The 20,357-nt window shown below is 46.0% G+C and overlaps 1 protein-coding gene across 4 annotated transcripts in view; it reads left to right on the forward strand.

Moving 5' to 3' along the window:
• Positions 1-20,357, forward strand: part of LOC119163244 (uncharacterized) — a 176,140-nt gene that overhangs the window by 138,342 nt on the left and 17,441 nt on the right. For all 4 annotated transcript variants that reach the window (XM_075873817.1, XM_075873816.1, XM_075873815.1 and 1 more), the window contains exon 2: positions 18,942-19,375. In XM_075873817.1, the coding sequence (XP_075729932.1) occupies positions 18,942-19,375 (434 nt within the window). The remainder of the gene's footprint in view (positions 1-18,941; positions 19,376-20,357) is intronic.

The raw sequence follows: 20,357 nt of genomic DNA on the forward strand, positions 1-20,357 counted from the left end.
GTAATTGCTGAGAGAGCGTAAGGGGGAGAGGCTTGAGCGCCTTACCCAGCCCCTTAATTACACGTGCCGGAACGCGCTAGCGCGTTCTGCCAGTGCTTGGGCTAGCTCTTACGCATGCGCAGTAAGCGTTGTCACGCCGCACACCGGATTGAACTCTCCCATAAGGTGCTTCGCATCTAAAATGCAAGATAAGAAAACTTAAGGAACCGATAAGATTAGGGTAAGTTTGGTTTGCGAATGCGGGCGTTGGCTCTGTGTCAGTGTGCGAATGATGATACTGTCAAGAGCGTGTGTGCAAAGCACAGTCGATCGGTTGCGTGCATCTTGTGGCTGCTGCGGAACAGCTGAGCATCTTGTATCGTGATGCCCTGCATTCGTTATGCAACAGGCGTTGCTGATTAAAGGAATGTAGACTGACTGGATGGGAGCGTGCGATCCTTTGACGATACTTATTTTTACAGAGGGTGTCCTGCTCGACGTAAGCAGGTGTGTCGATTGAGCTCTGCAGACTTTTATAAACCAAACGCATCTGGGGCCACCCGTTCTTATATAGATTAAGTGCATGTTTTCAGTAATTTTTCGAGTATTCATTTTTAACTTGCTTTCCTATCTTCTTTCTCCTTTTTGTCCTATATCTTGATTTTGTCTATCTGTTCCTTCCTCCCGAATGAGTCGGCAAGCGTTGTGTCCCTCAATGGGTGGTAGTTGTCGCCTGGTCTCTCCCTATTCCTTCTTTATATATGCATGTAAAATAATAATAATAATAATAATAATAATAATAATAATAAAGAATATTATGATGATAAATTTATCAAATGTGTGCATTGCATCGTACAAAAGCGCGCCAAACCTGAAGGCATACACGCCCGCTTGCACGCGCATACTTATTCATTTTTCTGCTATAAATTCTGCTACTCAATGAAAGAGGTTCTGAAACTGAGAGCAAGCGCACTCCCTGGATTGAATCTCGGCTGTGGCGGCTGCATTTTCGATGGAGGAAAACAAAATGCCTTGGGCCCGTGTGCTCAGATTTGGGTGCGCGTTAAAGAAACCCAGGTGGTCGAAATTTCCGGAGCCCTTCACCACGGCGTCTCTCATAATCGCATGGTGGTTTTAAGACGTTAAGCCCTACATATCAATAAATCAATCAATCAATCAATTATTCAATCAGAGCAAGCGCACAAGCCACGTTTACTCATTTGTGTACCGATCTATCGCGTGAATGCCACTAAAGCTCTGGTTGTATATTACTGAACTATTGTTTATTATTTATATTTGGCAAAATATGGGCAGGTAGGCTATGATAGAGCCGAATGTCCCAACATCATGATAGTAATGTATAACATAAACACAAAAATACGAAAAAAACTAAGAATAAAAAGAATCAGAGGCACTATGTACGTTTAAACCCATGAATGAGCACAGTATATATGGGCACAGTCCAGTTCGTATATCGTGATCACATATTGCGGATAGAGTCCGTACAAATAGTGGCAAGGTATAATATGAAACGAGGACAGTTCTCGAAATTTGTGCCCATTAAAAAAATCACAGAGGGCGCTCCCTGCGCGCCTATCATTATCGGGATGTGGCCATGAACCGGGACGCAAAATAACAAGCCCGCAGAAACGACAAAGCGAGCACATTCTCTTCCTAGCTGTGCTGAGTGGAAAGGAGGACATGATGCACATTCATGGGAAGGGACACGATCTGGGGGAGGGGGTTAGGGGGAGCGAATTGGCCATATACGCGTTGCCGTCGTCACTATTATTATTATTATTATTATTATTATTATTATTATTATTATTATTATTATTATTATTATTATTATTGTTGTTGTTGTTGTTGTTGTTGTTGTTGTTGTTGTTGTTGTTGTTGTTCCCTGATGATGGCTCATATAGAAGTTCCAGGGAATGAGTCGTGTAGCGAATGGTTTTTCCATTGATTTCTCCCTGTGTGATTTTGACAAATAGTTCTGTTCGAGTCGATGGGTATCTTGTTTAGCCTGCTTCAGGGACCAGAATACCTTGATATGCCTCCCTGTTGACTTTATATAGTACGCTGTCACCTGCAAAAGAAAATTACACTTTTAATGGATGTGTACGCTTTGCGTTATCATCAGCATGTAATGAAAAATTAAAAAACGCGTTGTAACAGTTTTATTGGCATAATTCAGTCGCGATAAGCGTATGATGCCTGTCACATATGCGCGCAAAAAACAGCCTGTATGGGTCTGCCTTCTTTTTTTTTTTTTGTTCATGCTAACTTACGTCAAACTAATCCCCGTGTTTTTTTTTCTGCACAAAGCGTCTTTTTTTTTTAATTCTGTTTTCGTGTGCTCAGATTTGGCTGCACGCTAAAGAACTTCAGGTGGTCGGAATTTCCGGAGCCCTCCACTACGGCGTCTCTCATAATCATATGGTGATTTTGGGACGTTAAACCCCACATATCAATCAAATCAATCAATCAGTTTTCATTCTGTTTGTTGGCAACGCTGTGCGAAACTCTCCGCGGGTTCTATCCGGTCCCTGCGCTTTTATCTTTTTTTTCTTACCGGCGTGGCTCAGCGTTAGCGAAAGATTACGGAGCAAAACAACGCGGCCCGCACCACTGTACACATTTCCCATATTCTAAATCCCCAATCTTTCCGGCTTACATTTTATTCATTGCCAGTTTCCCTCAACTCGTCCCTCTTCCGACCTAGGCATAGCTCTTCCCTAAGTCCCCTATAAAGTTCCAAGCTTCGCTGCTCTTTCCCCTTGTTTGCAGTATCTATCCTTCTCGTTACCTTCCTCGAATGCCTTGCGTCCTATTTCCCCACTCATTCTTTCTCTCCACCTTCCCGAATCCATCCCTGTTCCCTCCCTTTTTTTTCCCGACGCCAGCTGCCGGGGTCCGGATGACAGACCGAGCGACTCCCGGGTGCTCCTTTTTTTTCCCCGGCCGACCGAAGCTTTCGCGCACGCGCTTGCGTCACGGTTGCGTCACTACGGGACGCCTTGACGTCACGCATGCGTCCGCGGCTTCCGATAGAAGCGCGCCGCATACGATTGGTCGGCGTGGCGAATGACGCCGGTGGCGCTGTCTTCAAGAACGATGCTCCGATAACTCCTTTTCTTTTTCTTGCGTGGTGGACGCAAGATGGGGAAGGGAGGTTCAGAGCTCAAGATTCGGTCGTTTTTCTTCCACCGCTATGCATACGTACTTCTATTCTTTTTTTTTTTTCAAGTTTGCTATAAGCCAAGGAAGGGTTTGTTTTTGTTTTGCAAGGCCTCGAATGTTATGCCCCAGTCGGTGGTGCTTCCGCAACCGACGAAAAGAAAAGGAAGGAAAAAAAAACTGTCGTCTCCAACTCCTTCTTTCGAGGGTGGATCAGTTTTTTACGCTCTTTTTGTTGTTGTTTTTATCGTTCTTACACCTTCACCGTCCGGAGTAAACGCGCAAAAAAAAAAAAGAAAAGAGGAGGGGATGCCTCCCCTTCGCGAGTGTGTTTTATGCCGCATCAAAGTTGATCCAGCAGCGCCGGCCTGGATTCAGGTGGAATCTACCGCGATCCTTCGCAACACTGCCGGGTCCTGCCACTCTGTTTGGGCTGGCACCGAATGCGTGGTAAATAATTGCGGGACGTATAAAAGATAGAAAGTAGGCCCCGAGGTGTAAAAGGGAGGTCAGCCGGTGTGTATACTATCTGCCGCTTTGAGATAGCGCCGTCAACACGGACAGCGCTGCACCGATATTGCCAACGGTCGCGCTCAGATCCACGAATGGCAGTGAATGTCTTTTTCGCGTGCGCGTGAAGAAACGAACAATAGCGTGCAGCCGGGTGAACCCTGTCCGTTTTGTTTGGCTCTTCGCTGACACGCTGGCTGGGCTCTCACTTCGGTCTCTCAGAAAATCGCCCTTCTGTGTATACGTCGTACAGAACTGAATGACGTAGACGACTTGCTTCCACGTGTTCTCACTGTTTTCGCTACGAAACGCATCGCTCAAAAGCACCGATAAAGGTAAACGAATTTGGGCTGTGCTTACTACATGAGTTTCCACTACAAAAAGATGAAACTAAAACTGTAAAAAAATTCGCGCCACTTCGCGCGGCGAGAACGTCTCGTGAAGCTGTTTAGCATATTTATTTATTTATTTTCATCTACAATTCCTGAATTTAGCGTACTCTCCTTGCTCCTTTAAAGCGATTCCACCAGGATTTCGAGATTTCACGGGTGACAAGTGCAACGCGCAAGATATGTATACATGAATGTGTTTTTTTTTTTTACAGATTTGCGTTTGTATTTTTTTGCTTGTTAATTATTCAACTAGTTACTTACTTTTTTTTGTACATTCTCTGTGGACCAGCCGCGAGTATAGTGTAGGGGTTTGCCCGATTTCTGTGGCACATACGTGCTAGCGATTTTCCGTTGAGCAGGCAATTGCTTACTATAGGTTAACTCATCGTGAAGTCGTAATACGTTGACGTTTCTTACTGGCCTCTTTCGCAGCCACTTGAACCATTAGCCCAGTTTGCCACGAGTCCTTCGAACTCATTCAGGGAGACTCTGTTCACGTTTCGTTTTCTTTTTTGTTTTTTTTTTAATCAAGAGTGGCATTTACTACCATGCGAAACTGCTCAGAAGTCACGTGAAATTGCTCAACTGCCCCAGTGTACTTAACGTATAATGAACTATAATGTAGTGTATTCTAGTTGTAGAATATACTATTTCTCTAATTCCCCTTCGCACTAAAAACAGCTCAAAGACTCACTCACAATGCAGAAATTATCTATCTATCTATCTATCTATCTATCTATCTATCTATCTATCTATCTATCTATCTATCTATCCATCCATCCATCTCATCTGTCTGTCTGTCTGTCTGTCTGTCTGTCTGTCTGTCTGTCTGTCTGTCTTTTTTTTTCTTTTTGTAACTTTTGAATTTTTCGCTATATGCACGAAAAACGCACCAGTTGATGTTTGACACGTTATGGTTGCCTTTGCGCGGTTAAAAATCACTATAATCATCACTTTAAACTTGATACGTCGGTTTCTGTAGCTACGCGTTAAATAGGGCAATATTAGGTTAAAGGTTACTAACAGTGGTGAAGCAAGTTTGCGGTCTGTTGCTTTTCTTTTTCCTTCTTGTTCCCTTTTCTTTGTTCCCTCTGATATTCCTCGTTATTCCGCTGTCAATTGCTTCAACCGTCCGCGTTCCTCTCAGCTCCTAGTCTTGTATAAGGTTAGGTTCGGTCAAGCTTATATTCGAATCAGCACGTAAGGTCTCTTTGCTGAGGGGTTTCGGCAAAAGGTATATGCTTACAAGGTGCGGGCTTATTGGACGACCCTAGAGTCACTGGATAGATGAATTGGATGGATTGGTATGGCTGTACCGTTTAGGTCGGGTGGCGGCTAACGCCACCTAGTCGCAATACTTAGTGACCCAAAAACTAAATTTATGTTTTTTTCTTTCAATAGTGAAGTTAAGGACTGGTACTTTGCAGAGAAGGATTTAATTTTCACTCGTGCCTTGTTTGTAACCAATCAGATAACGTCCTTATAGTTATTTCCATCCGCTTAAAGTATATTTTGCCTAAACCCCAGTGTTTTGAAAAACTCTGCGCCATCATCCTCAACTATAGGGTGAAGCCCTTTACAGAACATTATCAAGTGTTTGGCAGTTTCTTCTTCCTCTCCACACGCACTGCATATTGTGTCTACCCCTTCGTATTTGGCCCGATATGTCTTGGTTCGCAATACTCCCGTCTTGGCCTCAAACAGTAGAGAACTACCCCGAGTATTATCATAGATTCTTTCCTTGGCAATTTTCTGCTTAAAAGTTTGATAGATCCCTAGTGCCGACTTCTTAATCATGCCAATTTTCCACTTGTCGGTCTCCGTTTCCTTCGCTTTCTTCTTAAACGATAGTTCTTTTTGGTTTGTCCCCCGCTCTTTTCTAAGTATTTACCCATTCATTTTCTGGTTCGCTTCCGCCATTTTGTATCGACATTTTTCATGTACAAGTAGCTGAAAATCCTCCTAGCCCAACTCTCCTCCTCCATTTCTCTCAATCGCTTCTCAAATTTTATCTTGCTGCTAGCTTCCTTGCCTTCAAATGATGTCCATCCCATATCACCTTTACTCCCTGATTTGGTGTATTCCCGTGAGCTTCTAAAACAAGCGTACCTATTCCACGTTGCTTAATTTCTAATCTTGCTTGAACTTCTGATTTCATGCACAAGACCGCATTGCCGAACGTCAGCCTAGGAACCATGACCCCTTTCCATATTCCTCTCACAACATCATACCTATTGTAATTCCACGGTGCCCTATTTTTCATCACCGCTGCATTCCCGTTACTTTTAGTCGTCACGTATATTTCGTGTTCTCTTGGGTACTCAGTCCCATCGCTTATCCATACGGCCAGATATTTGTATTTATCTGTTATCTCTAGCGTGACCTCCTGTATCCTAATTAACTGGAAAAAAGAAGCAGCGCCCCCCCCCCCCCCCGCGTCGTAGACAAGTGTGACTGGAATGAAAGAGGTCGACTGTTGACGTGCTGCTCGAGGAGAGCTCGCAAGGCCGGGTTTCTCGAAACCAAAGCTTTGCCCCAGTTAAGCGTGACAAAAAAGACAAAGAGAGAAAGTTTTTTTTCGTGTGTGTGTGTTTGATTTTTCTTCTCCGAAGCTTTTCATTTCGTTTCGGGTAACCCTTGCGAGCTTCTCTTTCGGGTGTAGTGGCAACACAACGGTTTTTTTGGCGCTTCAATAGCGCCACATACCAAAATTTCGTAGCACATCGCAGAAGTCAAAGGAACGCTGAAAAAGAGAGGGAACGTTGGGTTGACCTATATAGGTATTACTAAAGTTGTGAAAACACTCACAATAGGCGTTTTAATTATATTACGGGGTTTGGCGTGCCAAGAAAACAATGTCATTATCGCTATTCCTATTAGCATCTATAGCTTAGATGGAATGAATCGCTAGTTCGTTCTGAATCTGTACGGTTTTCCCTGATTTCGAGGGATGCGTTTAAGATACATTCTCAAGCGACGGAAGTAATTGGCCTGCCATGAATGGTTGCAGCGCATCGAATATTTCTCTCCCCGTATCTCGCTCTCGGATCGTGCCATCCCTACTGAAACGTTCCGTAAGATGCGGAGACCTCAAGTACGGAATTATTGGAATATGGAAGACGTATGATGCGGACTCCGCATAAGACGTATGATGCGGGCTCCGCATAAGACGTATGATGCGGACTCCGCATCTTATGGAAAGACGTATCATGCGGAAATTACTGAAATGTGTGCATGTTACGTCTGAATCTAGTGCAAAGCAATATAATGTGTAAATTGAATAGACGTCCACATCTTGAGTACATGCAATACTGTGTACAAATCACAATATTTCTTAAATGTGCATGATGAGGGATTGAATCATTGGCATCTTACTAATTGTCGTGATGCGGAAGCAAAATTACCTTTTAAATAAAATACATTACAAAACTACTAAATTAACATGCTAGCAATCATAAATGGTGGTTACATTTCAACACATTAATGCAGTGTTCTATGCAAGACTTAAAGAACTTATAAAGTTATTATTATCAATATAGGCGTATCAGCCAGGGGGTCGAAAAAACGCAAGCCCCCCCCCCCCCCCACTGAAAAAAAGTTGGAGAAATGAGCCCCCCCCCCCCCCTTTCGACAGTGGTTACAGTCGGCTGTACGCTGGGGAAGACAACTAAGGCAAAATTTTTCTTCACCACTGTAATCACTAAATTATATTGTTACGAGAAAAAAAACGATTACGAGACAAAGGTACATTGTATAGTGATAATTTTCCAACATATCAGCAGTGACGATTTTCCTTGGAAGTCTCTTTGCGACGCTTTCTGCCCTGCGAAGTAGCACTGCAGAACAGGCTAGCGCTGAACAGGGGCCCTATACATTACATCACTTGTCCATGTTTTTATTCTGCTGTGACTGGCCGATGCAGTTATAGATGGGAACGAAAAAAACTTTTCATGGACCGGTCAAAGCATTTCCTGCTTCAGGAAAATCGTTTTCTTTCTTCAAAAAGGATTACCATCACCGCTGCTCTGACGAAGCTGCTGAGAGTGAGCACATGATTGTGACTAATCTTTCTAAATATTTTAGTTTTGCCATACTGGAAGCGCCAAGAAAGGTTCCCCGCTTTAATCTCTGATAACTCTGATCAGCCCCGCTTATGGCAACTTGGAGCGATGGGGGCAGCTTGCAAAGGGGTAACGAATGAAACAGTGAACACGAGTTCAGTAGAAAGCTAAAATATAGTAGATTTAAATGCTCAAAACACCTTTGGTTCCTCAAGAAGTGCTTCACATTTAAAAACTGAAATCTTTGTGAGCTGTTTTAGTCATTAAAAATTTTATTCAATGATAAAATATTTCCTGTCTAGGAGGCCGCCATCAACATAATTGTATTCATGTGGAAAGTTGTGAGATAAAGCATGAAATGCGTCGCATGTAGTATTATTACATGCATCATGCAGGACAAACATGTACGTGTTGTCTCAGTGTAAGCTGCTTAAAACTGAATGTCCTTTTTTCACGCTGTTGAACAAGTGCTGGGAATGTTACCAATAATTATAACGCCTGGTACTCTAAAAACTATTCACATAGGGTGAACGTGTGCCCGTAAACTCAAAACTAATTGGTCGGCCAAAAATAGCCCTTGCTCGTTGTCTCGAACTTCGTCAGTCTCGTCTGTGAGGCGGCTTTTACGGACTTATATATTTTACAGATATATATATATATATATATATATATATATATATATATATATATATATATATATATATATATATATATATATATATATATTGTAACGACGAGAAATAAGACACAACGCCTTTGCTGCAGGCCGGCTGTTCTTATTCTGCTTCGTCTTCCTCCTCTTCCTCCCTAGCATGCGAGTCTGTGCCAGAGAGAGTTCCAGTTTCGGTTTTCGTCATTACACTCGGCCATGACTGCTAGCATTGTCGTTGGGCCAAACGACAATGTTCTGGTAGGTAAGGCTAGCTGCAGCAGTTGACAGTGCTTCAGGTGGGCGAGGTTGGCTACATCGTCGTGGTCGGTCTCGACCACGCTGGAAGTTTGTCGAAATTGGCTCCGGCGGCCGACACTGGCTATGTCGTCTGGGCCGTTCACCGTGTCGTGATGGAGACTGGGTCCTGTGCGCGCGCGGAGCTGGCGGTAAAGTTTTTGGTGGGTGGGCTTGACTTTGTCGCCGTGGTCGAACTCGTCCATGATGCAACGTTTCCTGACAACTCGTAGAATGCAGTTCAGGTGGACGGCCCTGACTGTTCCGGCAAGGTCGCAGAGTAACCTGGAAACGCTGGTGTTTGTCCCACCGTCGCTGGTGGACTGAACTGCAGCGGGATGCCCTGCGAGGCAGCCATGATGACGTTTGGGCCATTTCTTGAAATGAGATGGGACGCAGCTCATGGTTGGGCATAAATACCACAGCAGAACTCCCAGACGTAGTCGAGCCGGTGGCTTCTGGCGAACTGTCATGTGCAAACATCGTATGCTGGGAGGAAACAGCAGGAGGGCTGGTCCTCGGCAAGTTCTCGATGGCAGTGGCCTCAGCGTAGCTAGGTATCTGGGCTTTCTCGAAGGAAACGTTCCTTGGTAGCCGAGTGTCTGCGTGGCTGAGCATGATCGTGGTCTGGTAGGGTTCAGTTGTGTCTAATACAATAGGATTGAGTGCCTCGATGTCCTCAGACGACGAGCGCGAGGGCCGTATCTCCGGACGAAGGTCTGGTGGCGGTATTTTCAGGTCGAATACCGATGCAGAGTCCGGGACCTGTAGTGTAGGATTCCAGCCACTTCGGTCAGGGTCAGCAGCAGGGAACTCCTGGCAGCATTCCGTTGACGAGCTGCAACGAACGATTGCAGCCTCGAGGCGGGGCGCTGCCTGGGCTCCATCCTCGGCCTCGGGAAAGATCGAGCTGGACTTGCTGGAGTCACAGGAAATCCGTCCGAAAGCGGCAATCAGGGCTGCACTCCATTCTGCCCAGGACTGCTGCCTGACGCCTTCGTACCTGTGCCATGCTGCGGCAGCATCCCGCAGGCGATCTATGGCCATGTCCCACTTGTGCTCTTCAGTCGTTCCGAGAGCGTTGACGGTTGCCACCCATTCCTCGGCGTCGTCCTGGAAGCCGCGAAATTCCGGTAGCGCGAAGGAAATCGGCGATGGCGGGACGGCGGGCATAACTCCGAAATGTGCCCCCGCCAAGCAGTTCACTTGCTCCGATACCTCCGCGAGAGAACGCCGGAGATTGCGACGGTTCTCGGGCGAGCTTACCTCGAAGTTTTGTGCGGCGGCCGCAGCCAACATGGCATTGAGTGCGCACAATGTTGGCAAGATGGCAGGACATAGCTTGGAACTCGACGCTATGAGGGCGTTGGTCGTGACACGGAGTTGCGCGATGGTATGCTGCAGCTCCGCTGCGCTGTCGTGTGATCCGCACGAAAAGCCAAGGCCCGCCTCTGCGGAGGATACAGTGACTGCGGTATTCGAGGTGGTACAATTCCTGACCAAGGACGCGTGGACGGCGTCCCTTGGAAATCCAGCTGTGGTCGGATTCGTGGACATGGGTTCCAGGGCGCTGGAAGCGTCAACGACGTTCCCAGGCAAGCGGAACCCGTGTGATGAGTTGTGACCTGGTACTGTGGCGTAGATGAAGCGGTGTTGCGCCGCCGGGTAGGCCTCGACGCCGTACACGGTGGGTGCTTGAAGCGCCGACAGGTTGCCAGGTATGGAGGAGGCATGTACGCCATCCCTAGGTGAGAGAGGCCCGTGCGCATGGTTGCCGTGACGTGTCGCGTCCCTGGGCAAGTTCCCCGAAACCACAACGGAGGCCTGGACGCCATCCGTCGGTGCTGGGATCGATGCTGGCCGCGACGGACGCCTTGCGGGTTCCATCAGCGAAGAAGCGTGACGGCGTTCCTTATCGTGAATTGGTACCGGGAACGGGTGCTGGAGCCGCCGAGGAGGCCTTGACGCCGTCCCAAGCGACGCTTACCGCGGCTACACGTCGGCGGGTATCCTGGGTGACGAAGCCGGGACGTAAGACGTCTTCTTCGTCGGCTGCGCCATTGTAACGACGAGAAATAAGACACAACGCCTTTGCTGCAGGCCGGCTGTTCTTATTCTGCTTCGTCTTCCTCCTCTTCCTCCCTAGCATGCGAGTCTGTGCCAGAGAGAGTTCCAGTTTCGGTTTTCGTCATTACAATATATATATATATATATATATATATATAGCCCCCCCCCCACTCGCGAAAGAGTTGGCTCGCCACTGCATCGTGCTTAGGCATCTACATGCGTGAATTATTATAGACTTATTGTCCTGCTTCCGATCACTTTGTGCATGATGTCTGCAACATGGTGTATACTTCCAGGTACAGTTGCACTGTTTCACTAAGGCACTATAGCGTTCGGTGCTGGAATCTCTTCTTCGGGTTCACGCAATGGCATAAGTGGTCCTTTTTGGGGGGGAAGGGGGAGGGTATACTTGCAAAAAGCATGATATCATTATGAGAAACGCCGTGGTGATGGGCTACGAATGATTTCGACCACCAGGGTGTCTTAAGCGGCCGGGCACCTCAATTAATCAAAGTACAAGAGCCTCTTGCATTGCACACTATAGCCTCCATCGAAAGATAGTATCTCCGGACGTGGCTAGGATCGAACCGGCAACTTTCGGGTCAGCTGCTGGGCACCGTAACCACCGCGGTAGCTCACAATCGCATAACCGATCGTCATATCATCGTGTGCATTTTCTTTTGTATATCTATTTATCAGTGGTTCTTCCGCACCAACTGTCCCATTTCGGTGCCGAACGATATGCAAATAAAGAGAACAAAATGATAAAGAAGAACAAATTATGAAACATCGCCGCGAATCTATCCCACGCTGGCTGCCATACCGTCTCACTAATGGCATCTTCGGGCAATCGCACTGGTGCACACGGGATCGCCCTGGTGTTGCGATGATTGGACGGAATTGTGCACCAGGGCACCTCGGTGTGCACCGGTTCGATTAGTCTAAGACACCATAGCTCGCCTCCGACGGAATGATTATGCATACTCTTTGGTTTCATATGCCAGTAAACGTATGACGAAACGATTTTTCATTATGGCATTATATATTCCCCTACGTTACGCAGTCTCGGCATGAAAATTTTGAACTGTTCGTGCATTCATGCGTTTCGCTATAACATAATGGTTATACATTTGTAGCATGTAAATAAAGTATTAAACAAAGCACATTTTTATCTTGGGTAGGTGCTAACGTTCATAAATATTGCCAGCATAAAAGCGTTTGGACAAAAAAGCAGTCCCGGTGCAAAAACGTGTTTCGTCATTTAAAATGTTCACCCGGCGTTGTAAAGTTAAACGAAAAGACATCTTCATCTCGGGAATGTGTCTTGATGTAACGTTGTGCAAGTTCTATGTTGTAGCATAGTTAAAGGAAACACAATCACCAAATGAGTCTTGTTATCGGTAAAATATCGATGCCACTATATTCATGAGAAGCGTAAAATACAACGTGTCATCCGAAATTGGCTTTATCTAATTCATGCGTGTAGCGCCGTCTGACACTCTTCCGCGCATATAACAGGCATTGGTCGTGAAGCACGGCGACCGTGGGCTGATGAAATGTTATTTACGCTGGTACACTAAAATATACGGCTTTTAGTTTAGAAACACCGAAAGAGAGGCCGTTGATGTCGCATTATCCGATTTCGGGTGATGATCGTATAATGCGATGGCATCAACTGCGGTGGCATCAACCGCACGATGGGAGAGAGACGGAGCTTGTCAAAGGCGGGAACGTTAACCGGTAGATAAATATCTGGTTTGCTACCCTGAATCGGGGAAGAAACTAGGTGAGACAGAAAGGCAAGATAGAAAATGACAAAAAAAAACGGATATAAACGACACCGCACACATATACTCACTCTCTCACTCATACAAATACACGGACATGCACGTGCACGCATACACAGACACTAACAGTACGGTGTAGTATCACTTAGCGAAGCCGGTTGGCCACAGTAACTTCAGCAGCGCCTTCGTCGCTTTCTGGTTGGAAGCTTGGACGTCCTGGCTACGTTACTGAGGGCTGTTGTCCTTGGGAGCTGTAGCGAGAGGCAATTACAATGGGCGTGTTCAATGGTTTCCTCTTTGCCGCAGCAACCACTATTGGCTGCCATTCCGCTTCGGTATGCAAAGCTGTTCAGAAATGCATTGCTTCGAAGCGCGTTGGCCGGAGTATATATAGAAGCAAGATTGTGTTGATTCCCCTTCACAAACAAAACGGGTTATGTGGCATTGTGTCAAGGGGTGATTCCGCCGTATACAGTGGCTTTGTATACCGACGCATTAAAGAAAGACGCGAAAGCGAGAAATCAGTAGTTTCAGAGTACGTGCATCCAGTATTAAAAACAAGCCAGAATTCAGTATTGTTTTCGGAAAGCTGGCAAGTTCGCACAACCGTAAAACACGCGCTTATACACTGTTCTGGATACCTTTCGTTTCATCCCTCGGTTTACATTTATTTGTTTATTTATTTTTTAGTTTTTTTTTTCATTCTCCTGTCGTATCAGTGATTATCGTGCATTCCTTGATTTGTTTTCCTTATACATAATTGCCACAGGTATTAACAATGTGAATCCCCCCCCCCCCATGTTAATCCCCGTAAGTATTAAGTAGATCTACGCCTCGACAACCGTAATGCGATAGAATTAGCGAATCAGCACACCCTCGCTATTCATTATAACTTCTCTGTATACGATCGGCTCGCCTGATTGCGCGTCTGCCCGCCAGCGCCGCATGTCGGTGAGATTTTGATGACTACTTTTTTTTGAAACTTTATACGATGCGTATTTTGGGAGTGCGTGCGCTCGACAACGTGTTTAATTTTTGTGCGTGCCATTGATGAGGGGCCCTCGCACGTACCTTCCCCCACAGCACACAGACTGTTGTCTTTTCATTTTACTGTTTGTTTTTGTATTTGTTCTTCATCCTCCTCTCCTTCTTACTGTTCCTCCTCTACTTTTCTTCCCCTTCTTATTTTACCTCTTGCTCCTCCTACTCCTCCTCTTTTACTTCTTGTTCTTCCTCTTTTACGTCCTCTTCCTATTCTACTTCCTCCTCCTGCTCTTTTACTTCTTATTCTTCCTCCGGCGTCTGCATCATTCTTCCTCGCCCCGCCGCGGTGGTCTAGTGGCTAAGGTACTCGGCTGCTGACCCGCAGGTCGTGAGATCGAATCCCGGCTGCGGTGGCTGCATTTCCGATGGAGACGGAAATGCTGTAGGCCCGTGTGCTCAGATTTGGGTGCACGTTGAAGAACCCCAAGTGGTTGAAATTTCCGAAGCCCTTCACTATGGCGTCTCTCATAGTCATATGGTGGTTTGGGGACGTTCAGCCCCACATATCTACCTATCATTCTTTCTTCTCCTCCCATTCGACTTCCTCTTGCTCCTCCTTTTTTAATTCTTATTCTTCCTCCTTTTCCTATTCGACATTTTCCTCATCCTATACTTCCTCATATATTTCATATTCCTCCTCCTATCCTACTTCCTCCTACTCCTTCTCTTCTTATTACTACTCTTTACTTCTTATTCTTCTTCCTCTTTGTATGATTCCTTTTCCCTTTTCTTCTCTACGTCCTGCTCCACTTTTACTTATTATTGTTCCTCCTCTTCCTATTCTACTTCCTCTTTCTCCTCCTCATGTTGTCACTTCTTTTGTAGTTTTCACTTGCTTCCATTCTGCTTTTATTCGAGGGCTGCTGTCGCGCTTATACGTATCTGAGCATACTTGGACCATGGACGCATTTGGATAATCAAAGGCGCGCAGTGAGTGCCCTCCGCGATTTTTTAATGAACACAAATCTAATGAACTGTCTTTAGTTCATACCATACCTTGCTGCTATCTGTACGGACTCTATCCGCTGTGGGATCCCCATATATTAACTGGACTATGACCATACATACTGTACTTATTCATGCTTTATATGCCCCGTAATGTATGTAGTATTGTGCATATTGCATTTGATTGGTTTTTTTTTCTATTTTATTCCTAATTTTGTTTTTCTGTGTGTTTCTATTGTACGTTATGATGATGGGATAGCCGGCTCTAATGTAGCCTACTTTCCCATGTTCCACCAAATACAAATAAAAAAAATCGAGTTTCATACAATAATACCTAGGGGGTAATCTGGCGCTAGTGTCTACGCGGGCTCCTTCAGCGGTGCTTGTTACGCTTATGGGAATTATGGGAAGTACAGGCTTCGTATCTGCTTCGGATGAATTCCGTTCTCCAGATTCGCGACGATTGTTTGCTGAGCGTGAAACAAAGTGATATGAAGTTATATTTAGCTGAAACTTGCTTCACTCTTCTGTGCGTAAATCTTGTTACAGAACGTTCTTTGTGACTATGAGGTAGAAATGAAGTCTGGACAAATTTAACCGCTAGGGTATGCATTGCTCTGCCATTGCGTTCCAAATTTGGCATCAAGTTATAATGAATTTTTTTGGTAACACTTCAAAGCAACCATCCTTGTTTTCCCCTCTAAAGTACACATTATCTCATTATGAAAATAACAGTACAGTATTAAGTAACAAACACGTCATGCCGGGTGTGTCTGTTAAAGTGGCCTGCCCCCGGTATAGTACCTCTTGTTTCGTTGTGAAGTCGAGTCAGAGGAACGCGATTGTGCGTCTACTTAGCTTCGCCGTCGTTCTGCAGTCGATTCAAACAAGTTATGGCAGGACTATACCCATATAACTCGTGTAAGCTACGTAGCATGAGGCACGCCACCCTAGAGCATATTTTATGGGAATGCGCACAGATACACGACGCCAGTGCAGTCTCCCCAGAACAGCTTTGGGCGCGGTGGAGAGCCGCGCTGATCAGCTCAGATCGGACAGATCAAACATGGGCCATCCAGCGAGCACGGGGGGCGGCTGAGAGACGGGGTCTCTCCGGCACCCCTGGCGCGGCTTAGGCCCACGCCTCAATCCGCTGGTGTGAACAAAGTTTGTTCACTCGCTCACGCGTTCATGAAAAAAAAAACGTGAACTCGATGTAATATTTTTCACTCGCATGAGACGCTGCCTCTATGCACAGTGGCGAGTGTACGACGCTTCGCTTAAACTGTCAAATACGACTTGTAAAGCTCCAAGGCCGCAGCAAATCTCAGACTTGGTGGTCTTCGGCCTCTTTGAACAGCAAAGGAGCTGCTTCGGTGCTTTGCACCGCACCCTACTACCCACGCAGCGCGAAGAACGAAACTGAAGCTGTAAAAGATTGGTAAACTGTTTGCTAGCTAACGCAATCCAATCTGAAGCCTGTACTTCCCATGATTCCCGTAGAGGCACACGATCGCAGCACCAGATTCCGCTCTAGGTATTATTGTACGAAACTCTACGGCAACCGAGCAACTTCTCTCTTTCGTCGCTTTTTCTTTCTATTGATTGGAAAGCTAAAACGCGGTTTAGCTTGTTTGGTAAGGCCTTATCGCGATAAGCGCATTTCTTTAAGAAGTAATACTTTATTAAATAAAGCTCTTGAAACCGCGCAGTGACGGCGGCACTTGAGAACACGGGAAGTCCTGCTCTGGATCTTTCTCGCACGGGCGTAAGTTCGGACTCCCCGCGGCCGTCTCTACAGTGGAACCTCTCGACTAGAATGATTCGCTTCTGTGTAATATCTTTTATAACGGCATCATTCATTATTTTTTTTTATTCGTCATATCTTTATGTAACCATACTTCACTAAGAGTGAGTGAGAGATGGTTCCCATATAAGACAGCCGGTAAATAGCATAAGCTACTAAAAGAACGTTCAAACGTTCATTAGTCGGCGTTTCTCACTGACAATACATTCTTCTGTCGTTTTTTTCTCCCTATGACTACCTTCGCGTTCAACGCTATTGTTATATATTAACATGCATCGCCCGTTGCACGCAACTGCAGTGACATGCAGTGTCACGTAGAGTCGTTCCTTGAACGGCCGCTCGGCGTGTCAGCGTTCGTGTATCGGGCAGACATCCGTGCCGTCGATGGATCGCTTCGTTCGCGATGCGACGCTCGTGCACCGATTCGATGTTCCTCTCCGAGAAGCGGGACGTCCTCGATCGCCGCAATGGCCAACGCGTGCCGCGGCCGTTCTCGTTTTCACGCGAACGTGCCCGTTATCCGTGCAACCGGCACGACACCACAGCGATGTCCCTCCGTGCTCGTCACACGTCCGCCTCTAAAGCCGAGGAGTATACGTGATGTTTCTTTTTATCCTCTGTTAGTTCCGTGCAGTGAAAAATATGTCGTGGGTGCGCTGTAGCATTCAGTTTCCGTTCTCGAATGTCCATGTGGTTAAATGTGTATTCATTCGCTCGTTCGTTAATCCTCAATTGCATCCGTAAGTTGTAATGACCTAATCCCCCCCCCCCTCTTCACATCTGCTTTAGAAGCCCTGGCAGCTGCCAGTGCGAATGACTCAAGGATCAATCAAAAATCAATAAATGTTTACACACAATTGGAACACAGTATATTAAACTGCGGCCAGCCTCGAACGTACCCGCTGAAAGTACATGAACATTCCCAGTGCAGCAAAGCTTTTCCGCTTCGTTGGTTATGTATGAGCGCGCACCGCCCAATGCTAATTTTATTTATTACTCTGGACAAGGCAAATAGCCGTGTTTTTCTTTTTTTGGACCAGTCTTTATAATGTATGCGGTGAAAAAACAAAAAAAACACGTTTGTTGTTGTTGAACGTTCGGCTTTTCCGCACATTCTTCGTTACTGCGGCGAAGCACGCTTTACAAACAGTGTCGTTTGGTTGTTGCGATGAGGTATGCGGAGTTGAATAGAGTGGAAATATTTGCCGATGCGCTCTTCAATTTGTGCGCCGTAGGCTGAAAGCAGTTGCATAATTGAATGATCATAATGTTTTCTGTGGGGGCGGAGGGTATTGGCTGGGAGCGGCTCTGTATGCTGCCTCGATTTCTTTGTATTATTGTAACAGCGTGTCTTTTGTTTCTTCATGCGCGAATGAGGGCAACGGTTAGCCTAAGGTCTATGTAGCTTACGTGTTTCGCTCGTTATCTAGTGATTAACGCTATCAGCTTGCATTGATAATTGTCGCATAGTGAACATTTCACGTTATCTACTAAGGCGACGTTACATCTATACGTTCAATGCCTCCGCGTATATATCCGTTTCTCGCTGCTTTGCGTTATTCATTGTACGCGCGCGCTGCTGTCTTTATTGGTTCTTTTATTTTTTAAGGCCTGTATTGCAGTACTGTGCACGGACGCCTTTTGCTGCCATCCCCGCAGCATAAAACAGAAACGTCACTTTCTTGGTAGAAGATTGAAAAAAAAAAAAGCGGACGCTCGTTGACTCGTGTAATACATGAGTGAAAATCGGAATGATGTAGCCAAGGTAACCCATTGAAGTCAAACGATGCACTGTGGAACGTTATGTATAGTTCTTAATTGGGAGATGAATATAATTATTGGGCAAAGAAAAACTTGGAAGTAGGCGCAGAAAACAATTTGCCGCGAGTGTGATGTGAAATAAAAACGTTCGCATAATGCATTTCCTTTCTGTGTTCGCTCATACAATTGATGTCGTATGCGTGGATAAATGAAGGGAAGAGCGATATTAGAAATGAGGCTGAACAGAATTTTTTTCAATGATCTCGTCCCTGCATGGCAGGCGGGTAGGGTGTGCGTATTTCCTTCCCGCACTAAGAATACACTAGAAAGTCGAGCGCCTACTGCGTGTTCGACACAGCATGCGTAAAAGCAACGCTGATTCGTCTCGTGGCTTTTCGTGTCACTTTGGTGCAACGTCCCGTTCAATCACCTCCTCCTCCCCCCATCCCGTGCCACTCGCAGATGTCCAACAGCACGCAGTGGGCCTCAGCAGCCGAAGCCAACCCGCAGCCACAGCCAGAGTCGGAGCAGCAACAACAGAAGCAGCAGCAGCAGGCGCCCGAATGCCGAGGCGAGCCGACCCCACCGGCAACAGCCGAGTCGCCGACGGCAGCGCCAACTGGCGTCGACGACCTCCAACAACCACCGCTGACCGCGCCCCTACCGGCGCTGGCAGAACCGGAAGCGGAAGTGACGAGGGAGCCGATGACCACCGAAGCCGAGTCGACGCGGCCCGACGCGTCGGTGAGGCTACAACCACCGCCGAGCGCTGCTTCCGCGGAGTCGGCGCATGCGCAGTCCTCTTCGAAGAAGCCGTCGCCGGCATCTTCCGTCGCTTCGGCGGCAGCCACCACCGCCGTCGTTGTTCCAGACACCAAGTGCGAGGTGGAGAGGAGGTGCACGATTTTTCTTATTCATTTCTTTGGTTCAAGATAGTGGAAGCTGTATGAAATTTTGGCCTAAGCAGAATGGATTCAACGTACGTAATAAGCGAATGAAGGAAGAAACAGAGCTTGTATAAAGATAGTGAATAAAGCATGTTCAACAATAGTACAAACTCAAGCAATGTCAAGTTCAAGAACAAGAAAAATATTCCCGTATTTGAGTCATCAGACATAACAACATGATTAGGAAATTTGTTACAGCCCTCAATTTTCAACGGAAAGAAGCTGTATCTAAAATTATTAGTCTTTGCAGATCTTTTAGGCTCATCAAATGGGTTGGCGAATCTTCTCTTTTATATTTCTTTTTTCATATATCATAATCGAATTGCCATTTGTCCAGTTGACAAATCTAGTTCACAAGGCCCCTCCAGTTAATACACGATAAAGGAAATTCAAATAAGCCAGAAGTTCGGGGAAGATGTTGAAGAGATGAACAACTCTTGAACAGGCGGTGGTGCCGTAGCCAACAATTCAACAAGTGAACTTATCCTCTTTAAGATTGAAGCCTTTTCAAAATGCGTGTCAAAAAGTTCAGCAGCACCCAGTGTTCACAGATGTTTCTTCCACACAATTAGGCAGCATCTGAAGAAAAAGATTAACCTAAACATCAGAATCAATTGAACGGGAGTGACTGGATTGAATGAGAGTGCTTGGTGAGAGCGGATAACATTAGTCAACATTCACCATCATTCAGTCGACTTTAGGCTGAGCTGACATGCGGTGTGCTAGTGTGCTGGTAAATACGAAAATCAAAGTGAACCCGCTGTGCCGCATTTACACTCAGTACTTCCTTCTCATTTGATGTGGCCACCGTGACTTAACATGCCTCGAATTCACAAGGTTAACAGGGCATAGTCTTCAATGGTATATAAAACTAACGCTCCCGAATACCAGGCACACCACTTAAGATGCAAGAAGACACCTGTTAAGCTGT

This window comes from Rhipicephalus microplus, chromosome 9, assembly GCF_043290135.1.
Source record: "Rhipicephalus microplus isolate Deutch F79 chromosome 9, USDA_Rmic, whole genome shotgun sequence".
Taxonomy (NCBI): domain Eukaryota; kingdom Metazoa; phylum Arthropoda; class Arachnida; order Ixodida; family Ixodidae; genus Rhipicephalus; species Rhipicephalus microplus.